The following is a 19520-nucleotide window of genomic DNA, read 5'->3' as shown; positions in this document are numbered from 1 at the left end:
ACCAGTGGCCACAGAAATTTATAGAGACAACAGCCCTCCATGTAATGCTTTGAATTTACATTTCTGTACCCCTTAGGAGCCAGCTTGTTTACTGAACAGTAGGAAAGGTGGATGGAGTCAATGGTAAATAAACAAGTAGAATCTTACCAGATATTCCATATTGTTGGCAGGACACTTCACACAGCCATAACTTCCCACTGTATCCAATGAGAAACTGCTGGACCAGGCACTAGTTGAAATTTTTAATTGTACCTATACCAGAGAACACATACCATCATATAAGAAACCTAAAAGACATTATAGTACTCACTTTACTTGATGAAAAGTTGCTAGACCACTAAAAATTTCTTTAGTGTCACGGCACACAGAAAAATATAATCAAAGTCATATTTCAAATGATTAACAGAACCACCAAAAACTCTAGGAGACAATACAACAAAATCATAGGTCTGACCTTCCCATTCACCTGTGCAATGAGTATAGTGAATTTAAAGATGTACACTAATGAAACCCTGTGTTGTTTTTAAAAAGAATTATAATGCATGATAATATTTTCTAGTGTTAGACTTGTGGTATAGAGCTAACGAATTCTTAAAGTTTTAGCATGTAGAGAATTTATGTCTTTAACATTATTCAGCAAGAGTATGTGAAAGGCATTGTGAGAGGCAGAATGGAAGACAATAGGACACAGTTTCTGTCTTCAATGAGCTTCCATCTAAATAGAGGGAACAGGAAATACATACCAACAATTATGACACAAGGCTCAATGTGGTAAGAGCCATACAAGAGTTGTAAAATGCTATCAAGGTGAGGGGATAAAGAGTTTACTTCTGGTCCTGGGATTTCGATAAAAATCTTTTAGAAGAGACCCAACTGTGCCCCTGTATTAATCTCATCCCTGTTCATCCAATTAAATTATAAAAAACTTGAGGACAACCAGGGTCAGACATATAAACAGGAAATTACAATGCCATGTGTTAATCAATACTCTAAGACAGTGGTTCTCACAGTGGTCCATGGATTAGCAGCACTAGCAGCATCTGGAAATCTGTTAAAAATGCAAATTCCCAGACCCACTGAATCAAATTCTGGGGGCAGGATCCAAGAATCAGTTTTAAAAGTCCTTTAGGTGATTGTAACGTACGCTGAAATTTGAGGACCACTACTCTAAGAAAACATGAATGGGATATCTAGACACATTTTAAATGATTAGAAAATATTCACACCTATCATGCTGGAGCAGAATGCCCAAGGATGAACAGCAATAGCCAGGAAACATGAGGGAGACAAGGAAAGAGGAGGGGAAGAGGCATTCTAGGCACAGGGCACAGAAAGTGTGAGGTGAGGAATACCAAAATATGACTCTGAAGAGAAAAGAAGGGACCAGAGCATAAAGGTCCAGGCTCAGGCATTAGGGTTCTCTCCCAAAGGCCTGGCTTAGTGCTTCATACATAGATGGGAAAGCTCCACTAATATAAGCCAAATTCCACTACTGCATCTTTAGAAATGCCATTTCATCACTGGTAAAGTACATGAAAGCACGCTATTCTACCTGACACTACTTCAAGAACAGAAGTAATTCTATGAGCACTGGAGAAAAGGGTAATTCAGCCTCAGGAAACTGTTGTCATTAGTTTCTAACATTCTATTTGATTATGTGTTCCTTAAATGTCTCCTTGAACCTAATTCATACCAATAGCACTTGGTAAATAGGTAAGCATGGTTTTAGGGAAGACAAATGATTCCCAAGATTTTAGATTAGAAATTTATCTATTTTAACAACTCTACACAAAAACACACCTTATTTTTACTAAAAATGTTCTTCTTCTTGAAAGAGAATAAAATAATATCCCTGAAATCAGCTGGATGTTTCACATGAATATCTTCTGAACGATACTGGAGAACCCGAGAAGTCTTGTTGATTAGCCAATAGGGACTGAAGACAGACAGCACCATCCGGCTGCCAATACGCCTGACGTGTACTGACAGGTCAACTGTCATCACTTCTGTGGAGTCAGAAGAAAAACACACAAGAAAGAATTCGGGAAGTGTATCACATATGCGAAAATGTCCGTTCCAGTTTTTGCCCTGGTATTTCACCAAGACTAACTCCATTATTTCTCCACTGATTCTTGAATGTAGAACATCAGCAGCACTGCCTTCTGCTAGCTCATGAGTTTCTGCTGTTCCCTAAAAACAAACAAAAACTAAGTTTGCTTAGTGATTTTTAAAAACCTCTGAAACAGCAAAATTCTTTTACACAAATGCTAAATAATCTGCCAGACGCAAGTTGACTGCCAAGTCTCCAATGAAGTAGCATGTTTACATATTATGAATGTCCAGTAACCATGAAGGACGAAAAAGGAAACACTATATCATAGCCACAGGCAGAAATGGCCTTAGTAGGCCATTAGTAGGCCAACAGCCCTAAGTTTTGAGAAAAAAATCAGATCTATACCAAGAATCAAAGGCTGGATTCAGGAACCCTGGCTCTTGTCCATGAGAGCTATGTCATTAAGTGAGCCACTTAGCCGCCTGGACTTCAGTTTCATCCTCTATTCACATATCACGCATGATGGTTCTCACACGAATGGAATAAGGAAAGTGAACTCAAACTATTCTGACAAGCTATCTAAGTTAGGTGGAAGTATTCTTAAAATGAGTAATAGCAACAAATAAATCAGGCTTCCTTACTGAAAGCTTCTATTGTATAAACACTATTTAGTTCATTTAATTAATTTTTGACTTCACAACTCAGGAATGGTTCATTGTCAGATAAAGAAAAGAAATAATTTAGGTTACAAATACTTTCCAGGCTTTTATATTTTAAAATATTATAACCTGTAGAAATTTAAAAATATTTATCATACCCCATTACTAGAAAATGTTCCTTATTATTCCTTAAGACAGTAATTATTTTTTATTTTCAACAAAACCTTGGACCAAATAATCATAATATTAACTTTAAAATAAAAACTTTAAATTAGGATGAAATATTTTATATTCTCATTGGCTTTTTTCTATCCTTTAGTTAATAACATTTTACTTAATTAATAAAGAGATGATTATGGTTCGTAATTTACGGCTAAGACAGCAGAAAAAAGTAGTAGTGATCAAGGAGCCGAACTGTCTAGGTTCAAATCCCAGCTCCACCACTTACTAGCTGTGGAACCTTGAGACACTTACCTAACCTCTCTGTGACTCAGTTTCCTCTTCTATAAAATGGACCTAAAATAGTACCTACCTGAGGAGGTTACTATAAAGATTAACTGTGTTAATACATGCAAAGCATACAATACAGTGCCTGGCACACAGATGCTATGCTGGTTTTTACTATCATTAATACGGTTAAAGTATTACAAGTATGCTATAAAAATATGACTTTGACTAAAAGCACCATAAAACAAAACTAGAATATACTCTGTTCAACAATAAAAACAAAACAAAATGCAAGAGACAAACCTCAAGTAAATATCTTAGAGAATATGGGAGAAGATTCCGCAAAATGAGAGAAGGATAAAGATGAATAATGTAAGCTGGATCCCAGTCTTCCCCACGTGTACATATATAGCTTAATTCATCAGGCAGAGCAACTGTATTCACTATGAGAGGTAAGAAGCTGACTTCTTTTGATGGACACTGCAACATGCATCTGACTTCCCTGCTCCTGTGAAGTTCTTCCTTCCAGGAAATGTAAGTGGTGGATTCTTTGTATTGATGCTCTAAGATTCCAGCTGGCTGAATAAACAATTGACACCTGCAGAGAAAGAACACAAGTGGGAAAAAAGTTTTCATCAAGAACTTAAGAAAAAGAACCTCATTACATCTTGATAACTCTACCGGGCAGGTACTATTATTCTTATTTTTGCAGACAAGGAAACCATCACTAAGAAAGGTTAAGAAATTTGCCCAAATTCTAACTCATAGCTAACTCAGAAAGAAACTTCCTGGGGGAAAAATAAACAACAACAAAAAAATGACACTTTGTAAACAAGGACAACTTTAAAAAAAAGTATTTCACACACAAAGGCAACCTAATAAAAATAAATCTCAGAAAATTCTAAAACATCAAATATACAATAAGGAATTTTCACCTGATAAATTCAATATAAATGTATTTCTCTACAGAAGAATAAACTACATATGTCTTAATACTGGCTTTTACAGGTCTTTAGACAATAAAAATATGAGATTATTTACCAGAATACAGATCCCAATTCATAAAATTAAAAATATATATTATGAATATCTTAAAGCTTAGTATATTCAAAGAAATATCTACCTATATGAATCTAAAGGAACATGGAACTCCTCCTCAGGTCTGGCTATTCCAATGCACTCTAATAACTTAACATTCTTGATGTATTTATAGATGATAAATGCAATAGAGAAATGGTTTTTAATCTGTTGGAAAAAAGATATGTAAGTATAAGTTCAAAAGAAAAACATGAGCAGCACACAATCACAATTACTTTTAGATCTAAAACGTTTCAAACCCAGTACTGAAAGATATTTTTATTGGCAATTCAAAATTTTTAGGATATTTAAGTGCTATATATATTAGACTTAATGTTTAAGTGGCAGTTGAAAATTATTAAGACATTCACATGCTCTTTATATCACATTAGTCTGTAACATTCTTTCAAATATACTGTATTATTCTTTGAAGTCTTCAGTCATGTTTTCTTCACTACAACCTTTTCTCAATATATCATATGTCTAAACAGAAAAAGACAGCAAAAGAAATATGAGAAAAATAGTACAACTCTCTTCTCTGACTACAGTATGATATATGCTGGAGCTAATAACAAACTAAGAGATAGCAACAGCCAAAATGTTAAGTCTTTCACTTTTATCTGATGTTACAGAAAGCAAGAAATGTTCTTTTGCTAACCATATACTGAAAACTGTAGTAATGCAGAGAAAAATAAAAATGTTTAATAAAGCCTTAAAAGTAGAGAATAAAATATTTATACAGATTAAGATGCTAAAATTTTTTAAGGAGAGTAGATCATTCCGATATTCTTTCACACATCCTTGAAAAATACAATCCCAAGTGATATACAAAGAGAATAAAATGTTATCCTATTTGACAACCAACTATAACATTCTTCAGCTCTGAATCTTTAGAATACACACCAAAACAGCTTCATTAATTATAAGCCCAGAAGATTAAAAAAAAAAAAATGAACTTTAAATGAACAAAACTGTTTTATCAGACATTTAAAATAAAGAATTTTACAAAAGCAAGTTGGATAGGGAATAGAAGCCACTTCAGTTTATTATTAATTTCTGATTAGTCAGTACTGACCTAATAAAGTTTTACTATATTCCTATATTCAGCTAAATGATTTAATATTTCTTGATATCCTGAAAAGGATACAAGTCACTTTAAAGTATTACCTGCAGAGGAGAGCGAAGGGTAATTACTTTATTCCCTTCAGTTGCATCAATCTGTACCAAGACTGAGTCAGAATGACTGACACTGGGATTCCGTACATTATACAATTGCCGTCCAGGTCTGGCAACAGGGATATTTGCGACTTCTGTATATCCACGAGGTACTAAGGCAGAGCACAAGTGAAAAATATCCCAAATATTAATTTACCAATATTTCTCTGTGACAATAATCATCAGCACCTCCAAATAATGACAAGAGTATTTTTCCTCCTGACTAGAAATGACCACTATGAAATGCTTTTTTAAGATGCAAGAACTAAAAAAGAAAGAAAACCAGTTACTGACATCAAACTTATAACCCAAAACAATTTTTCCTGGGGTTTTGTATTATTAAAACAAACAAAATCCAATTTATTTCTCATTCTCTCAACTATATGGCAACAATGTCCTTTTCTTTGTAATGGTAATAATTTCTGTCAATATTTTAGGACTTCCAAATATAGTTATTTTCTCTCCTCTTTGAATTTCCATCATTTTTGAAATATCCTATATATTGTATTATTTAAGGGCAAAGAAATAATTTAGTTTTTTAAGGTGCTTCTTAAATTAATCAAGTTTAATTTTTAGAAGAGATGAGTTTGTTTCAAGCATTTAGAAATGTTGTTCCCCAAAATATTTGCAACAAAATACCTTTTTCATATGTTATCAAAAATGAGCACACACCAACATGTCCTAAAATGTCCTTAAAATAAAGTAAATATAGCATACCAAAGGTCAGAGTGAAGAAGGAGCTTTCCTGACGGCTCAATATAGACAGTTTCCCTCGACTTGAAGGTTCCATGCAGGCATATTCCAATTCCAAACTCTGACCAGCATCAACATCAAAAACATCACTTTTCTCAGGGGAGCCCATTACTCTGAGATTACGATTGGGCCGTACCTTCATGGGCACACCTACAGCATTTTTCACAGTAACAGGAGCCCTGTCTTTTAAAGAGTAGTCAAAAGAAGCAGCAGCGCCCTCTGAAAAACCCTGAAAAGAACATATCACCACAATAAAATTTTGCAAAATGTACATTTTTTTCAAAAACTACACCATAACTACACATTTTTTAGGAACTAATTTTGATGACCAAAAAATAATAATAATGATAATAATCCATACATGTTTCATTTTACATTCCACTTGAAAAACTCCAAGCAAAAATCAAACATACTTTTGCTAAATTGTTGAAAACATTAAGACAACTTTTGGATATTGTTATATTCATTGTATCTCCTGAATAAATACAAATTGCCATTTGTGGCTCAGGAATAAAATCATCTCCTGGCATCAAACTTTTATCCTGGACTGGGTTCTTCTTTACCTAGAAAGATAAATAACATAACAAATTTAAGTTATTAGCCAATTAGTAATAAAATTAAAATACTCAATAGAGTTAAGTTCTCCTGTCTGGTCACTTTATATTAAGGCTCCTCAATAATAAACGTTTTATGATTTTTAAAATAAATTTAGTGAACCTAAAAAAAAAGTCTCATTTTCAAAAATATTCTGTGCTTCACTATGATCTAGTGCAGATCAGCACTCTTTCTTTCAGGACATAGTACACGCCATGGGGAAATGTTTAGAATTGTCCTATGAAAGCACTCAAAGTCAACTACAATATTTGTCTCTTGTGGATTTCCCAGAGCATAGCTATCTACTAAGTGTTGCCTAACTGGTGATTATGTATTAATGAGCAATCTAAGTTGACCCTGAAGTCTAAACTGATTCTCATTGAAGGCATCATCTGGAAATAAGTTTCTTTCCTTCCACTTTTTAACCAGTAACACCTACAAATAAGTACCATGATAAGCTTTCATCTAGCCATAAGAGTCGTCTAAACTGATTCTCATTGAAGGCATCATCTGGAAATAAGTTTCTTTCCTTCCACTTTTTACCAGTAACACCTACAAATAAGTACCATGATAAGCTTTCATCTAGCCATAAGAGTTCATCAGAGTTTTTATTTTAACAGCATTTCAAAAGCCTTGTAAAAATTCTTTGTTGGCCTCCCTTCACCAGAGAAAGATAGGTCAAAAATATTACTTCTACTTTATTGACAGGAAATTAAAACAGTTTAAGTGACCTCTCATCTTTAACAAAAGCTTCTGCTGAGTCAATTTCAGTGCCTGATTCCTAAGTCAGGCTGCCCCAGAGAGGTGTGCTGTGACAATGTGTCAGCAGTATATACACTCACGTTCCTGTTAATCGAGAAAAATGTGCTTCAGCATCTAGGATCCTGAAGTGCTCTAAAAAAAAATACCATAAAGAGATAACACAAAAAACTTCATAAACTAGAACAGTAGTTCTTAAATTTTTTGGTCTCACCCTTAAAAATCACTGAATACCCCAAAGAGCTTCATTTATGTGGGCTATATCTACCAATATGTATTCTATTAGAGATTAAAACTGAGAAAAATTTTAATATTCATATAAATAACATTTTTGATTAAAAAAAAAAAACTATTTAAAAAATACAAATAGTGAGAAGGGGGGCATTTATAAATCTCTTGGTGTCTGCCTTAAGAGAAGACAAATGAATTCTCATTTCTGCTCTGCATTCAATCTGCAGCAATATCACATTCACATAGTCCCTGGAAAACACCATTGTACATTAACAAGAAAATGATATATAATGCCTGAGTATGACTATGAAAAAGAGTTTTGACCTCATGGAGCCCTGAAAGGGCTTCAAGGATCCTGGACCAGATCTTAAGAATCACTGTACTAAAAATATTAATGAATATGCATAGTGTCACTTCATACAAAGATATTTTATGGTTTTCTTACATGAATCCTTAAATTCCACTGCTTCTTCCCCTCCACTCTCTCAATCAGTGGCTCCCAGACAGCGTGGATCTCATTGTAATAGTGAACCTGGAAAGTCACAGAATTTATAATAAGCAATCTCTCAACTTTAATTATATATTTCTGCAATTAGTAGCAAAAAATATTAAGTAACTAATGTTGTATGTCAACAGCCATTTTAAAAACCCACCTACAGGCACAAACAATACATATTGGCTTTGGAAATACTAAATGATGGTGCCATACCTCTAGTGTCATGTTGGCAGTAGCAGCCATTAGAGAAGACCAATTTTTAATATTCCCTGAAAATTTAGACTCCGCCAATAATAAAGGAACAGTCCGATGTCCAAGGCCACATTCTAGGGTAACTTGAACTGATTCCACAGCAACAATACAATTTTCCTCTATCAATGGATGTTCAGTGTCTTTGAAATTTTCTGTTATTTCTGTTGCCGTGTCCACACCAAGAAACCAAGAGTTAAAATCATTAATAGATTTGACACCCCAAAGATTTTCTGCTTCCTTAGATGTATCTATAGATTCATCTTCTTTTGTCTTTGGAGACATAGCAGCCATGATTGTCATCACAGTATTAAGAATTATGGGTGAAATCTTTAAAAAAAAAAAAAAGCAGAAAAGTATTTAGAATAAATTCTTTCCCAGATGAAAATAACTAATGCATACATGATAAAAAAGTTAAATAGTAACTAATTAAAAATTTTAATATATTAATAACTAAAGAAAACAAGAAAGAACACACAAAATCAAGTGTCAAGTCAATTAACTGTGTAATGCTGATTTCTGCTGAGGTTACTTGGAATTAAGTAATTAATGTTATATGTTAATAGTACAAACTTAAACTGACAAATTCAGAGTGAGATAGTGTTATGTGAACAGATAAATGCAGAAGCATAACCACATTTTTCATTTTTCAATCAGGTGCATTAACTAAACCAAAGTGTGTGTTCCTCATCAAGATATACATAAATGGCCTCCATTCATCTTTTTGAAACAGGAAAGATGGAAATCATGGATCACCTTTGACTGATCCCAAGATCTGCAAATTATTATAATCTTATCATCTTTGGATACTACCTTTGCTCAGTCTCCTCGCTCCTATCCGTATGCCTTGGTCCTTCTCTATCCAGTCGGCACCACTCAGCCTACCCTCCACACTGCTACCATCAAAATTTTCTAAAACCCAAATCTGGATATGTCATTCCTATGTTTAAAATCTTCAGCAACTTCCCATACTTTCAGGGTAAAATTCAAACTTTCTTTAGCTTGATGCAGAAAGCTTTTTGTGGCCTACTGTCTAGTCAGCTAGGTAGAGTTCCCCAAAGTTTGAGAAATACTGGGTTAAGTAAGTTAAATGGATTCCTTTACTGTTCACTTCTCACAACCCTTACTTACTTATTATCCTAAAGAGATATAATTGAATCACCAAAAGGAGGATCTGGTACATAGTGCTTTCCTAACTTACCTGTCAACTGAATCCTTTTTTTCCTTGCCTTATTATTGTCACCTATGTAATTAATGCTCTGACTCCTACAACTCCACCACACCATTATCTCCAGCCACATGGCACCAACCTCAAAGTCCTTAAAGAATTTTTTCACACCTCTGTCCTTGTGCATATTATCAGATCTGTCTGGATAACCCTTCTTCTCCCTCTCCATTGGACTTCCAAAACTCAGTTTAAATAGTCCCACTTCCAGACAGCTTTTCCTAATGTCCTGGTCTGAATTAAAGACCCCTTGCCTGTACTCACAACAGCATTTTGTGCATGCTTCAAGCACTAAAACCTGCAATCACTAATTTACTTCTTTCTGACACATGCCATTAAGTTTTTTTAAAGGCAGGAATCCCCAACACCTTGTACAGGACATTTTTTATACATAGTAAGCACTTAAAAAATGTTTGTTGAATGAATAAATCAATTTATGTACAAAAAACCAGAAGGCCCCCCCAGCACCTAACCTACTGCCTTAATGAAAACACAAATTCAAAGAGTTTTCCTCTCATTTACTACTTTACTTCTTTAAAAATGTAAATCCATTAACAAAATACAATCTAAGACTATCCAGTATTTTAAAATGTTGAGAAAAAACTACATTGTTATTTACATGGTACTTCAAATGAAATTACTCTGAGCCTTAGGTCGATCACTATTGGCCACAGACCTATGTAAAGCTACTATCATTATTGGCATTAACCACCTCATTTTTACATTCGTTGGACAGAGAGAAATAGATTTCAGAAAGTATTCTACATCTTCCATTTGTAACTGGGCACAAGGTCATACTTAAAGAATCAGTGTCATTGGAGAACAGAAATTGTTTTTTCAATACTTTAAATGTAAGAGATTAAAAAAAAACAAAAGCAAATCCTAATAATGTATTTCTAGCAAATGTTATTGCAAATTTTTCATAAGCCAAATAAAACATTTAATTACAGTTATTAAATTCAAATTTCTAGCAAATGTTATTGCAAATTTTTCATAAGCCAAATAAAACATTTAATTACAGTTATTAAATTCAATCAAATTATGCATCAAATAAAAGCCTAAAAATAATTTATTACAAATAAAGTAATAGCAACCTTACCTTTCCATCGTTCCTTCCCTTCTCCTCCTATCCTATCCTGCTCTCCCTTCCAACTCAACCTATCTCCCACACATGTGCAAATAACAATAGAGGAAAAACTACCCTGGTCATTTGTAGATATTAGAAAATACTCTTTTAAAGAAAAAAGAAACAGACATTTGCATTAAAGAAAAATTTTAATATTAGAGGTACTGACTACTGAATATGTGACTAGCATAATGCTTAAGTTATGAGAAACAGCAAAAGACACTGCCTCAAGTAACTGAAAATATACAATCCTGTTTGAAAAATAAGAATTTTCACCCCAAAAATATAATAGGCACTAACCTTAATTATGAATTCTTTAACCATAATATTTATATTTTGTTTTCCTGAAGCCCACGTACATTTTTCCATAAATAAAGAGCAGGGCTGCAAGACCTAGAAACAAATAAATGAAATTCACATTTCCTTGGTAATAGATCCATTATATACATAATATACACTTATAAGAACCATGTCTTACTTAACTTAGGATCTTTAACTATAACCTACTACTAAAAGCAAAAAGGCAAATTAAATTAGCTGAGAATCTGTCCTGAGGGTTCTTCTAACTATGACAAATCTGTGAACATTGTTAATGGACCTTAAGTAGTTCTAAAAAATTTCTTCATGCTAAATCACATTTACTATATAAAGTTTAAAATGTTTCCTTTTGCTAAAATATTTTTTAAATGATGTCCTCTAAAAATATACTTTTGAGATATCTATAAAAATGAGCTGAAAACTATGGTAAAGTAGATAAATAAAAGTTTACAGATGACTAATAGGTCAGTCTTGAATATTAAGTAAAGTCCTCATTAGAATAAATTTTAAATCTTCAGACTTGATGATTTATTAAAACTATGAAGCCTATATTCTTACATATAATTAAAGAAATAAATAAAATAATCTTACACCTGTACTGGGGTAATTAGTATTACACAATTATCATTTAAAAATTAGACTGAGCTTTTAATGAAGTGATTAATTATAAGCTTTCTGGGACATGTCAAAAGATAAATTCTGTCAAAACATATTTCATGATAAAGTACAGATGAACCCTAGCACTGTATTTCTTTATGCAGGTCACTTTGCCCACAAATTTTTTTAATTTAAAGTAACACTACAAGTGAGTCATATAATATAATAATCCTGTTACCACAAATTTATCAATTTAACATTAAAAAATAAATGGTATGGTAATTAACTAAAATCATATTTTTCAATAATGTAAAAACCTAATTGAAATTAACTTTTAATAACAGCAGAACACCATCTCTTTTAATCACATGACAGCAGTTGAATTTGTTCATTCTAAGCTTAAATATCATTCATTCATTCACTGGGTATATTATGTTGAACAAAAGAAACAGCTGAAAAAAATATTTGTACTAAACTCAAATACTCTTCAACAGAAGATGGCATAGTGAAAAGAAAACCAGTCTGAAGTTCATCCCCAGTTCTGTCACTAGCAGCCATGGCTAAATCATTTAACATCTCTGGAACTCAACAGCCTTGAGTTGGTAGCAAATAATCTCCAAAGTCCTGCAGAGCTCTCATAGTCTAGGATTCTATGAATCAACCATTTCTGCCATTCTTCAATCCAAGATTAGAAGAAAAGGTAATTCTAACCGTGGTAATGTTTTTCCCTCTTTTTTCTCTGAGAAAAGGACAAGCGAGCACTTTCAGATCTCTCACAGAAGCTTCCATCATCTGTTCAAGTTTGGATGTTGATAGAGAGAGGTTACACTGAAAAGAGGCTGTTAGAGCAGGAGCATCTGCCCTTGTCAGGTTGGCAACAAATACAACTTCCGGATCTGTGATCATGGCCTTTAAAGTCATATTTGGTCTTAGAGAGTCATCTGAAGAAACAAAAACAGGAACCAAAAGATTTTAAAGTATATCTCTGTCACTTGACTATATGTTATCTACAAATTTCTAAGTTGTTCTCAATATTTTGCTATAATTTATATGGTGACAATAATTGGTTGATTAGTACTAATGATCAAATGATTATCAATCACTAACAAATGCTGACTGTGCAAGATAATGCAAAGCAATCTGATCCCTGTCTCAAGTTCATTCACACCTTGACCTAGTAGGAATAATCTTGTTTTGAAGGTGTTTTTGTCAGAATTAAGGTATATGTGTACATATACATATATCAGTATGTTTTTTGTTAAGTGGCAGGGGCAAGGAGGGGAAAACCAGACAGGGGAATATCAGGAAGAGGAAAAGAGACCCTGATAAAGTAGATAAACCATTGATACTTGTTTATTTTGATTTCTCCCAAAAGTACACAGTCAGTGTCATATAATCTGTAGTATAAATACATTCAATGTATGCATAAATACTGAGATATCGGATATGATTACTGTTTAAGAAACATTAATGTTAAGTGGAAAAATAATGTTCTGACCTTGCCGGTAAATGTTATTTCTCCAATCTTTCTGGGATATAAATTAGACAGAAAAATGCCTGACCTTAGACAATTATAATTTAACATAGAAAATCACTGATCTACTTGGTAATGGTGGAATAAAAGAATTATAGAGCTGAAAGTCGCTTCAGTGTACACCTTGACCAGACATTTATAAACTCTCCCACGAAGATTAAGGAGTAAAGGTAATACACAGGGAGTTACACTGGGTCCTCCAATCTCCACCTTCTGCTTTTATCTTTTCAATTGCTCTTCCGTGTAGTAGAATTCTTCAAAATATTTTCTTTGAATAAAGATTCCCCACTTATAAAACAGGCTGCCAAGCACTGACCACATTAACTCCCTCTACTTCTGGATGGGTAAAGAAATGTAAATGGCACAGTTGAAACCACAGCAGAGTTGCCTGGCCCCTAGTCCAATACATTTATACTGTGCCTCTCTCTTAAAAATGTTTGCTAAATACAGTTTTCATATAGGATATGTTTGAATCTGAAAGACTAATTTTACATTCTTAAATTCTTCATTAATCTTTTTTCTTTTTGTAATTTTTGTTAAAATATACAAGTTGTCATCTATAACAGATAAATTCTTCTAACCTTTCTCTATCTTGACTTTCCCCATGGCGATCTGTCTTGGTGGAATCTGTGTTTCTTTTGCCATATTTTCTGGACTCTGAGGCATGGCTTTGATGAAGAAATCTGCCACAGTCATCAGAAATTCCACACTGGCACATACATACAGCTTGTCGAGAACAGCATCAATTTGACTTCCATTTCTGTCTTGTTTGTAACTTACATCAATCATAGAACTGTTGTTATCGTGGTCATTCTTTTTGTCAATCATTCTGAAAAATATATATATATCATTATTTTATTCCTGCTAAAATAGTTAAAAAGATAAAAATTTTCCTATACACCTCAGTAATTTTTCTTTCACCTTTCACTTTCTAATCTGAATAGAAAACAGATCAGTGTTAAATGGAATCTAATTACCCAGTTAGCAACCAAAATGTGGTCTCCTAATCTCCAAAGCAAGATGCAAGTTATTAAGCAATCATAGAATATTTTATAATTATAATGCAATACTAGAGAAACAAACCAATGATTGTTAGCAACCAAAATGTGGTCTCCTAATCTCCAAAGCAAGATGCAAGTTATTAAGCAATCATATAATATTTTATAATTATAATGCAATACTAGAGAAACAAACCAATGATTTCAGGAAGGAATTTGGGCAATTAACAAAACACATCAATGTGGTCCCACAAAATGTGAGGTAATCTCTCTATGTTATTTTACCTAAAAAAAAAAAAACTCTTTGAAGAAATTTATCTCCAAAGATCATCCAATACAATTTGAGTCCAAAAGTATTCAATGCAACTCAAATCAGCCAGTGTTTATGAAGTGCCTGCAATGATAGTGCTGGAGTGAGCAGGACTGAAGCCATGTTGGGACCTGAAACCACTTGGGCTTCAGGAAAGGGGGGATTTTTAAAAGGACAGTTTTTTTTTCCTCTCCACTTTTTCTTACCATCCCCTGACATTTTTATCTTGCTTGCTAAATAGGAACACAAGGCTGAGAAGCCAATCAGTACTTTCCAAAGCTAACAGTTCTTTCTTTGAGACTTGTAGAGTTTTGAGAAGTGACCAAGGCCAAATGACGGGAAGCTGACCTTGGGCACCAGCCAAGTCAACCAGAGCTCTGTGAAGTGAAACTATGTGAAAGACTTTGCAGAAGAGCTGATTCTACTCCAGAGCAAATCAAAATCTTGCAGGGTCCTAAGTTAACAGTGGAGAACAGAAACCAGAAGAAGCCGGGGCGAGACCTTGTACCTGACTCAGAGACACGGACTCCTTGTAGCTCACGTCTCCTTCAAGCGGCGCACTTATCCAGTGCGCCACCGGGCCAGCCCTTTTCTTTCCTTCTAAAGGGGATGGGCAGCCAGACCTGAGTTCAGGAACAAGAGCTTCCATACATCCTCACATGTGCTGGGAAGAGCACGGTACCAAACAGATGACGGCATTTATCGCCCTTGCCTGGAGAGTTGTAGACAGTTACCCCAGACACAAAATTCGAAAACTAGAAAAGGTGGGTGCATGATAGCACTCTTTCCTCATTTATTTATCTTGCAGAAAAACAAAGGGCTCAGAAGTACCTAGTATGCATTCAATGGGGTCCAAGTTTAGGTCGCAACATAGTTTTTTCTCCAAAAAAATACCAAGTACAAAATATAATGTGTCTCGTTATTTGAGAAATGAATAAAAACATAATTAGGCTATTGATATTACATATTTTAAACTTTATAGTAGGCTGATAGCTAATCTTTCAAAAATGGGTTGAGAATGTGAATATGCTAGGGATTCTATTTCTATTAAAACTTTGAAAGAAATTTTGCAAAACTATTTTAAAAGACATGGACAAAATAAACAAGACAAAGTAAAGATCCATAACTTTAGGGCTTTTAAAAAAAAAAGATTCTGCCTACTGGGGACAATTTGGAAATATATATTCTCAACATAGCACCTCAAGTAGATTAAACTATTAAAACTCATATTCTGTTAGTTTCCAGGACATGGACAAAATAAACAAGACAAAGTAAAGATCCATAACTTTAGGGCTTTTAAAAAAAAAGATTCTGCCTACTGGGGACAATTTGGAAAAATATATTCTCAACATAGCACCTCAAGTAGATTAAACTATTAAAACTCATATTCTGTTAGTTTCCAGTTTTAAGATGATATTCCATTTTATTATTAAACTTCCTTTTAATTTAAACTTTAAACCAGCTGAATCTCATATTAGCATTATTTCTTGATGCAATTCAAATCAGGAATGTGACCAAAAGACAACAGCCCTTTTTTAATGACCTCAAGCTTAGCAATGCCTGGTAGCAAGACCAGATGCAATTTCAACCTTAAATCATGTACAGCAAATTTAGAGCTGACAAACCTCGATGTTGCTCTCTCGATGCCTTCTCTGAGATCATCAAGGGTGCATGTCTTAAGTTTAACGCTGACATTCATTGAGCCATCCTTAAACATCTTCCCTGTGGAGGCCATAAGATGCAGTCTGAGTTCACCAAGACGGAAATTTTCATTATGAAATGAAAGTTTGGACTCCTGTGGTATATTTTTCAAACAAAAAGAATCGATTACCTTTAAATATTATGTAAACACTTTTAAACATATTTCTTAATTCAGAGCTTAATAGCAAACTGATCTCACAAATTTTAAAAGTATGGGTACTAAAACACATAAATGGAATAGAGAATATGCCTGTTTGTGAGAACATATGTAGATTCAAATAAATACATGTGTGTGTGTGCTGATATTCAGTAATGATTAATATTTAAAAATTTATCTGATTTATACTTCAATGCAAATAAAAATAATCAAGAAACACTTTTGTCAATTTATCAGTTAATCCCTAACTAATAAATATTTTATGAGTTCTTCTGTAAGAAACACTGATAAGAACTATGGGGTTTATGAGAAAGGATAAGGAAGGCATGGTAGGTGATCTCTGAGCTTATCCCCTACCTTAATTGAGAAAAGAAGATATAAATATATTAAAAGGAACATCACAAGGAGATGATATAAGGTGTAAATGATCAAATTCTTAGTGACATACAGTAATTTATTTATTCATATTTATATCTTCCCACATTCTACAAAGGATATTAGGGGGTTAGGTAAAGAGAATAAATAGTAAAAGCTTAGAGAGGTCAAATAGATCACTGTGGGCTGGGGAAAATTCACATAGAAGGTGAGAACTTAAATGAGCCTGGGAGGCTGCATGGGATCAGACAGGCTAAGACAGTATAAGAGATTCTACATGGAGAAAAAACATGAACAAACAATTCAAGATGCTCTGAGGGCACAAGGTACAGGGTGGTTTAAATATTCCAATTAAAGAATGGTAGGGAATAAGACTGGAAAGAAATATAGAGGCCTAATCAAGTTCTCAAATCCCAAACTAAAGATCTAAACTTTCGGTTACAGAAAAAAGAACCTCAATCTTTATTCCACCATAACACATAATTCTGAATTCTCTAGATATGCCCAGATTTTTAAAAGAACAAAACACAACCAACCAACAAACAAAAAACCTTCAGGGAAGTAAAAATATCATTCACAGTTGCTCTAGAGACCAGGGTGTTGATAAAAGGGGTGCTGGTGACATGCAGTCCTTGACACACTGGTTAGAACTTCACACCATCTCTCGTTCAAAACATATATTGCGTGCAAGTGGGTCAGAATGGCATTACTGGCAAACTATGAATGCCCTTAATTTACAAAAATGAAAATAATTCACAAACTTCTGTGCTATACCTATTAATAAAAATGACGTGATACATTTACTGATCACAACACACTAATGTTTCCTAATATGGTTACTGATGTAGACAATTTGGAGCCACTGAACATTTTGTGCATAAGGAGAAATTCATGTAATATAACACTGAAAGTTTGTAAGCAGAATGGGAAGTTAGAAATGACTACATGAGATTCATTTAGGAAAATGAACTTGTGGCAGTGTTTAGGATGGACAAAAGGAAAAAGAGCAGCAAACAAGGAAGCCATTCCAACACTACAAATGTGAGCTAAGATGAGTCTCAAATAAAGCAGCAGCAAGAACTGACAGAAAAGAACAAATGATCACTCAAAGAAAAAACTGACAGTACCCAGTGTCTGAACAAATAAGGAAAGTGAAGAAAGAAGGAAGTAAAAAAGATAGCAAGATTCTAAGGCTGGGGAACCAGTGGAATGATGGGAACTTAAGTAAAATTAATTGTTAATTTCTATAGGGTCATTTTCTCATGTTTTCATGAACATTAAACATTAGAAATTAAGGCAGTTCATTATATAAATGACAGTTACTAAACTAGCCCGAAACTCAACAGTAATAATGCATAACTATTGGATAAATTTTAGAAAGCAATAAAAATAATGAATTAACATATACAAATGGGCATTAACAACAGACATATTCATTACCAGTACAGATTATGGGTATTATAATATGACATACGTATTACAGGTATTAACATATGACAATTAATTGATATAATCAAAAACACTTATTGGAAGACACTCATAATACAAAATAGCACCCTAAAATGCCATTGATACATTATTTAGTTCAACTCTTGATGGCATTAGACTTTGGTTCTCCAATTCTTTAATCAGTATATTAAATAGATATCTACTACATATAACATTTATCCAATAGAAACACAATGAATGCTTATATATCATGGATAGTCATGAATTTAAAAATAATCGTTAAGGCACCAAAGCCACTACTAAAGTATTCTTCATAAATAATTATACATACATATATATCTAGTTATATAATAAAATCATACATATGATTAATTGCTCATATATAAAATTCCTCTATTAGCAATGGATCAAAATGTGTTTGGGTGCTGATATTACTTAGAAATAAAACTCTGAGTGCTTTTTCTTAGCTTTCTAAGACTAGAAACACTAACAAAGTGAGGACTGCACAGGACCAATGCATGTTACAAAGGCCAAACAGAACTGCATAAACATTAAATCTTTTAATGAATAAGCACATTGAAAAATGCCAGTATTCTAAAACTGAATATCAAGAGCTAAGGAATTACAGAAATTTACTACATACCTGGTTGACATCGTTGTTATAAAGGATAATGGAAAGAGATTCAAAGTGAAAGTCAAATTGCAGAGTGACACTCTGGTCCACAGAAAGCTTTGAGTCTGTCAAATCTTGTTCTGATGGATCAAACATGAATATGAAAATCAAAAAGCTTTTAAGTAGGCACGTGATTTTATACATATTTTAAAAGCTGGGATAATAATTTATTATTCCAAATTTATATCATGCTTTCCAGGATTCTTTAAATCCTATTATGAGACAATAAAAATGGCAGTGATTATTCCGTATATATTTAGAATAGGGCAAAGTGACAGAAGCAGATGATCTACATTAAACAACAACAAAAAGGGAGCCTTGCCAAAAAAAACAAAAAAACAAAAAACTTTTTTAAAAGCCCACCAAAGCAAGATAACTTAGTATAGAGTAGTTCATAATTGTCAAGGCATTTTCCGCTAACTGCTTTCAAACTATCCTCGAGAGATTATTAAATTGGAGGCAGAGAAAAGTCAAACAGTTTGCCCTAGATTAGACAGCTAATAACATATCCTCTGTTAGCCTAG

At 33.5% G+C, this 19520-nt stretch overlaps 1 protein-coding gene across 1 annotated transcript in view; it reads right to left on the bottom strand.

The window, feature by feature from the left end:
• LOC103597245 (vacuolar protein sorting-associated protein 13C) overlaps positions 1–19076 on the bottom strand; it is a gene marked incomplete at its 5' end in the record, with an annotated part of 69778 nt that extends 50702 nt beyond the window's left edge. The window contains 14 exons of the mRNA XM_008581066.1: positions 148–252; positions 1801–2190; positions 3463–3757; positions 4283–4404; positions 5404–5564; positions 6169–6433; positions 6618–6767; positions 8234–8320; positions 8498–8863; positions 11185–11277; positions 12511–12740; positions 13915–14162; positions 16267–16436; positions 18967–19076. Of these exons, the coding sequence (XP_008579288.1) occupies positions 148–252; positions 1801–2190; positions 3463–3757; positions 4283–4404; positions 5404–5564; positions 6169–6433; positions 6618–6767; positions 8234–8320; positions 8498–8863; positions 11185–11277; positions 12511–12740; positions 13915–14162; positions 16267–16436; positions 18967–19076 (2792 nt within the window). The remainder of the gene's footprint in view (positions 1–147; positions 253–1800; positions 2191–3462; positions 3758–4282; positions 4405–5403; positions 5565–6168; positions 6434–6617; positions 6768–8233; positions 8321–8497; positions 8864–11184; positions 11278–12510; positions 12741–13914; positions 14163–16266; positions 16437–18966) is intronic.
• Positions 19077–19520: the final 444 nt, after the last annotated feature.

This window comes from Galeopterus variegatus, unplaced genomic scaffold (genome assembly GCF_000696425.1).
Source record: "Galeopterus variegatus unplaced genomic scaffold, G_variegatus-3.0.2 Scaffold2249, whole genome shotgun sequence".
Classification (NCBI taxonomy): Eukaryota; Metazoa; Chordata; class Mammalia; order Dermoptera; family Cynocephalidae; genus Galeopterus; species Galeopterus variegatus.
This window is presented reverse-complemented; position numbering and strand designations above follow the sequence as displayed.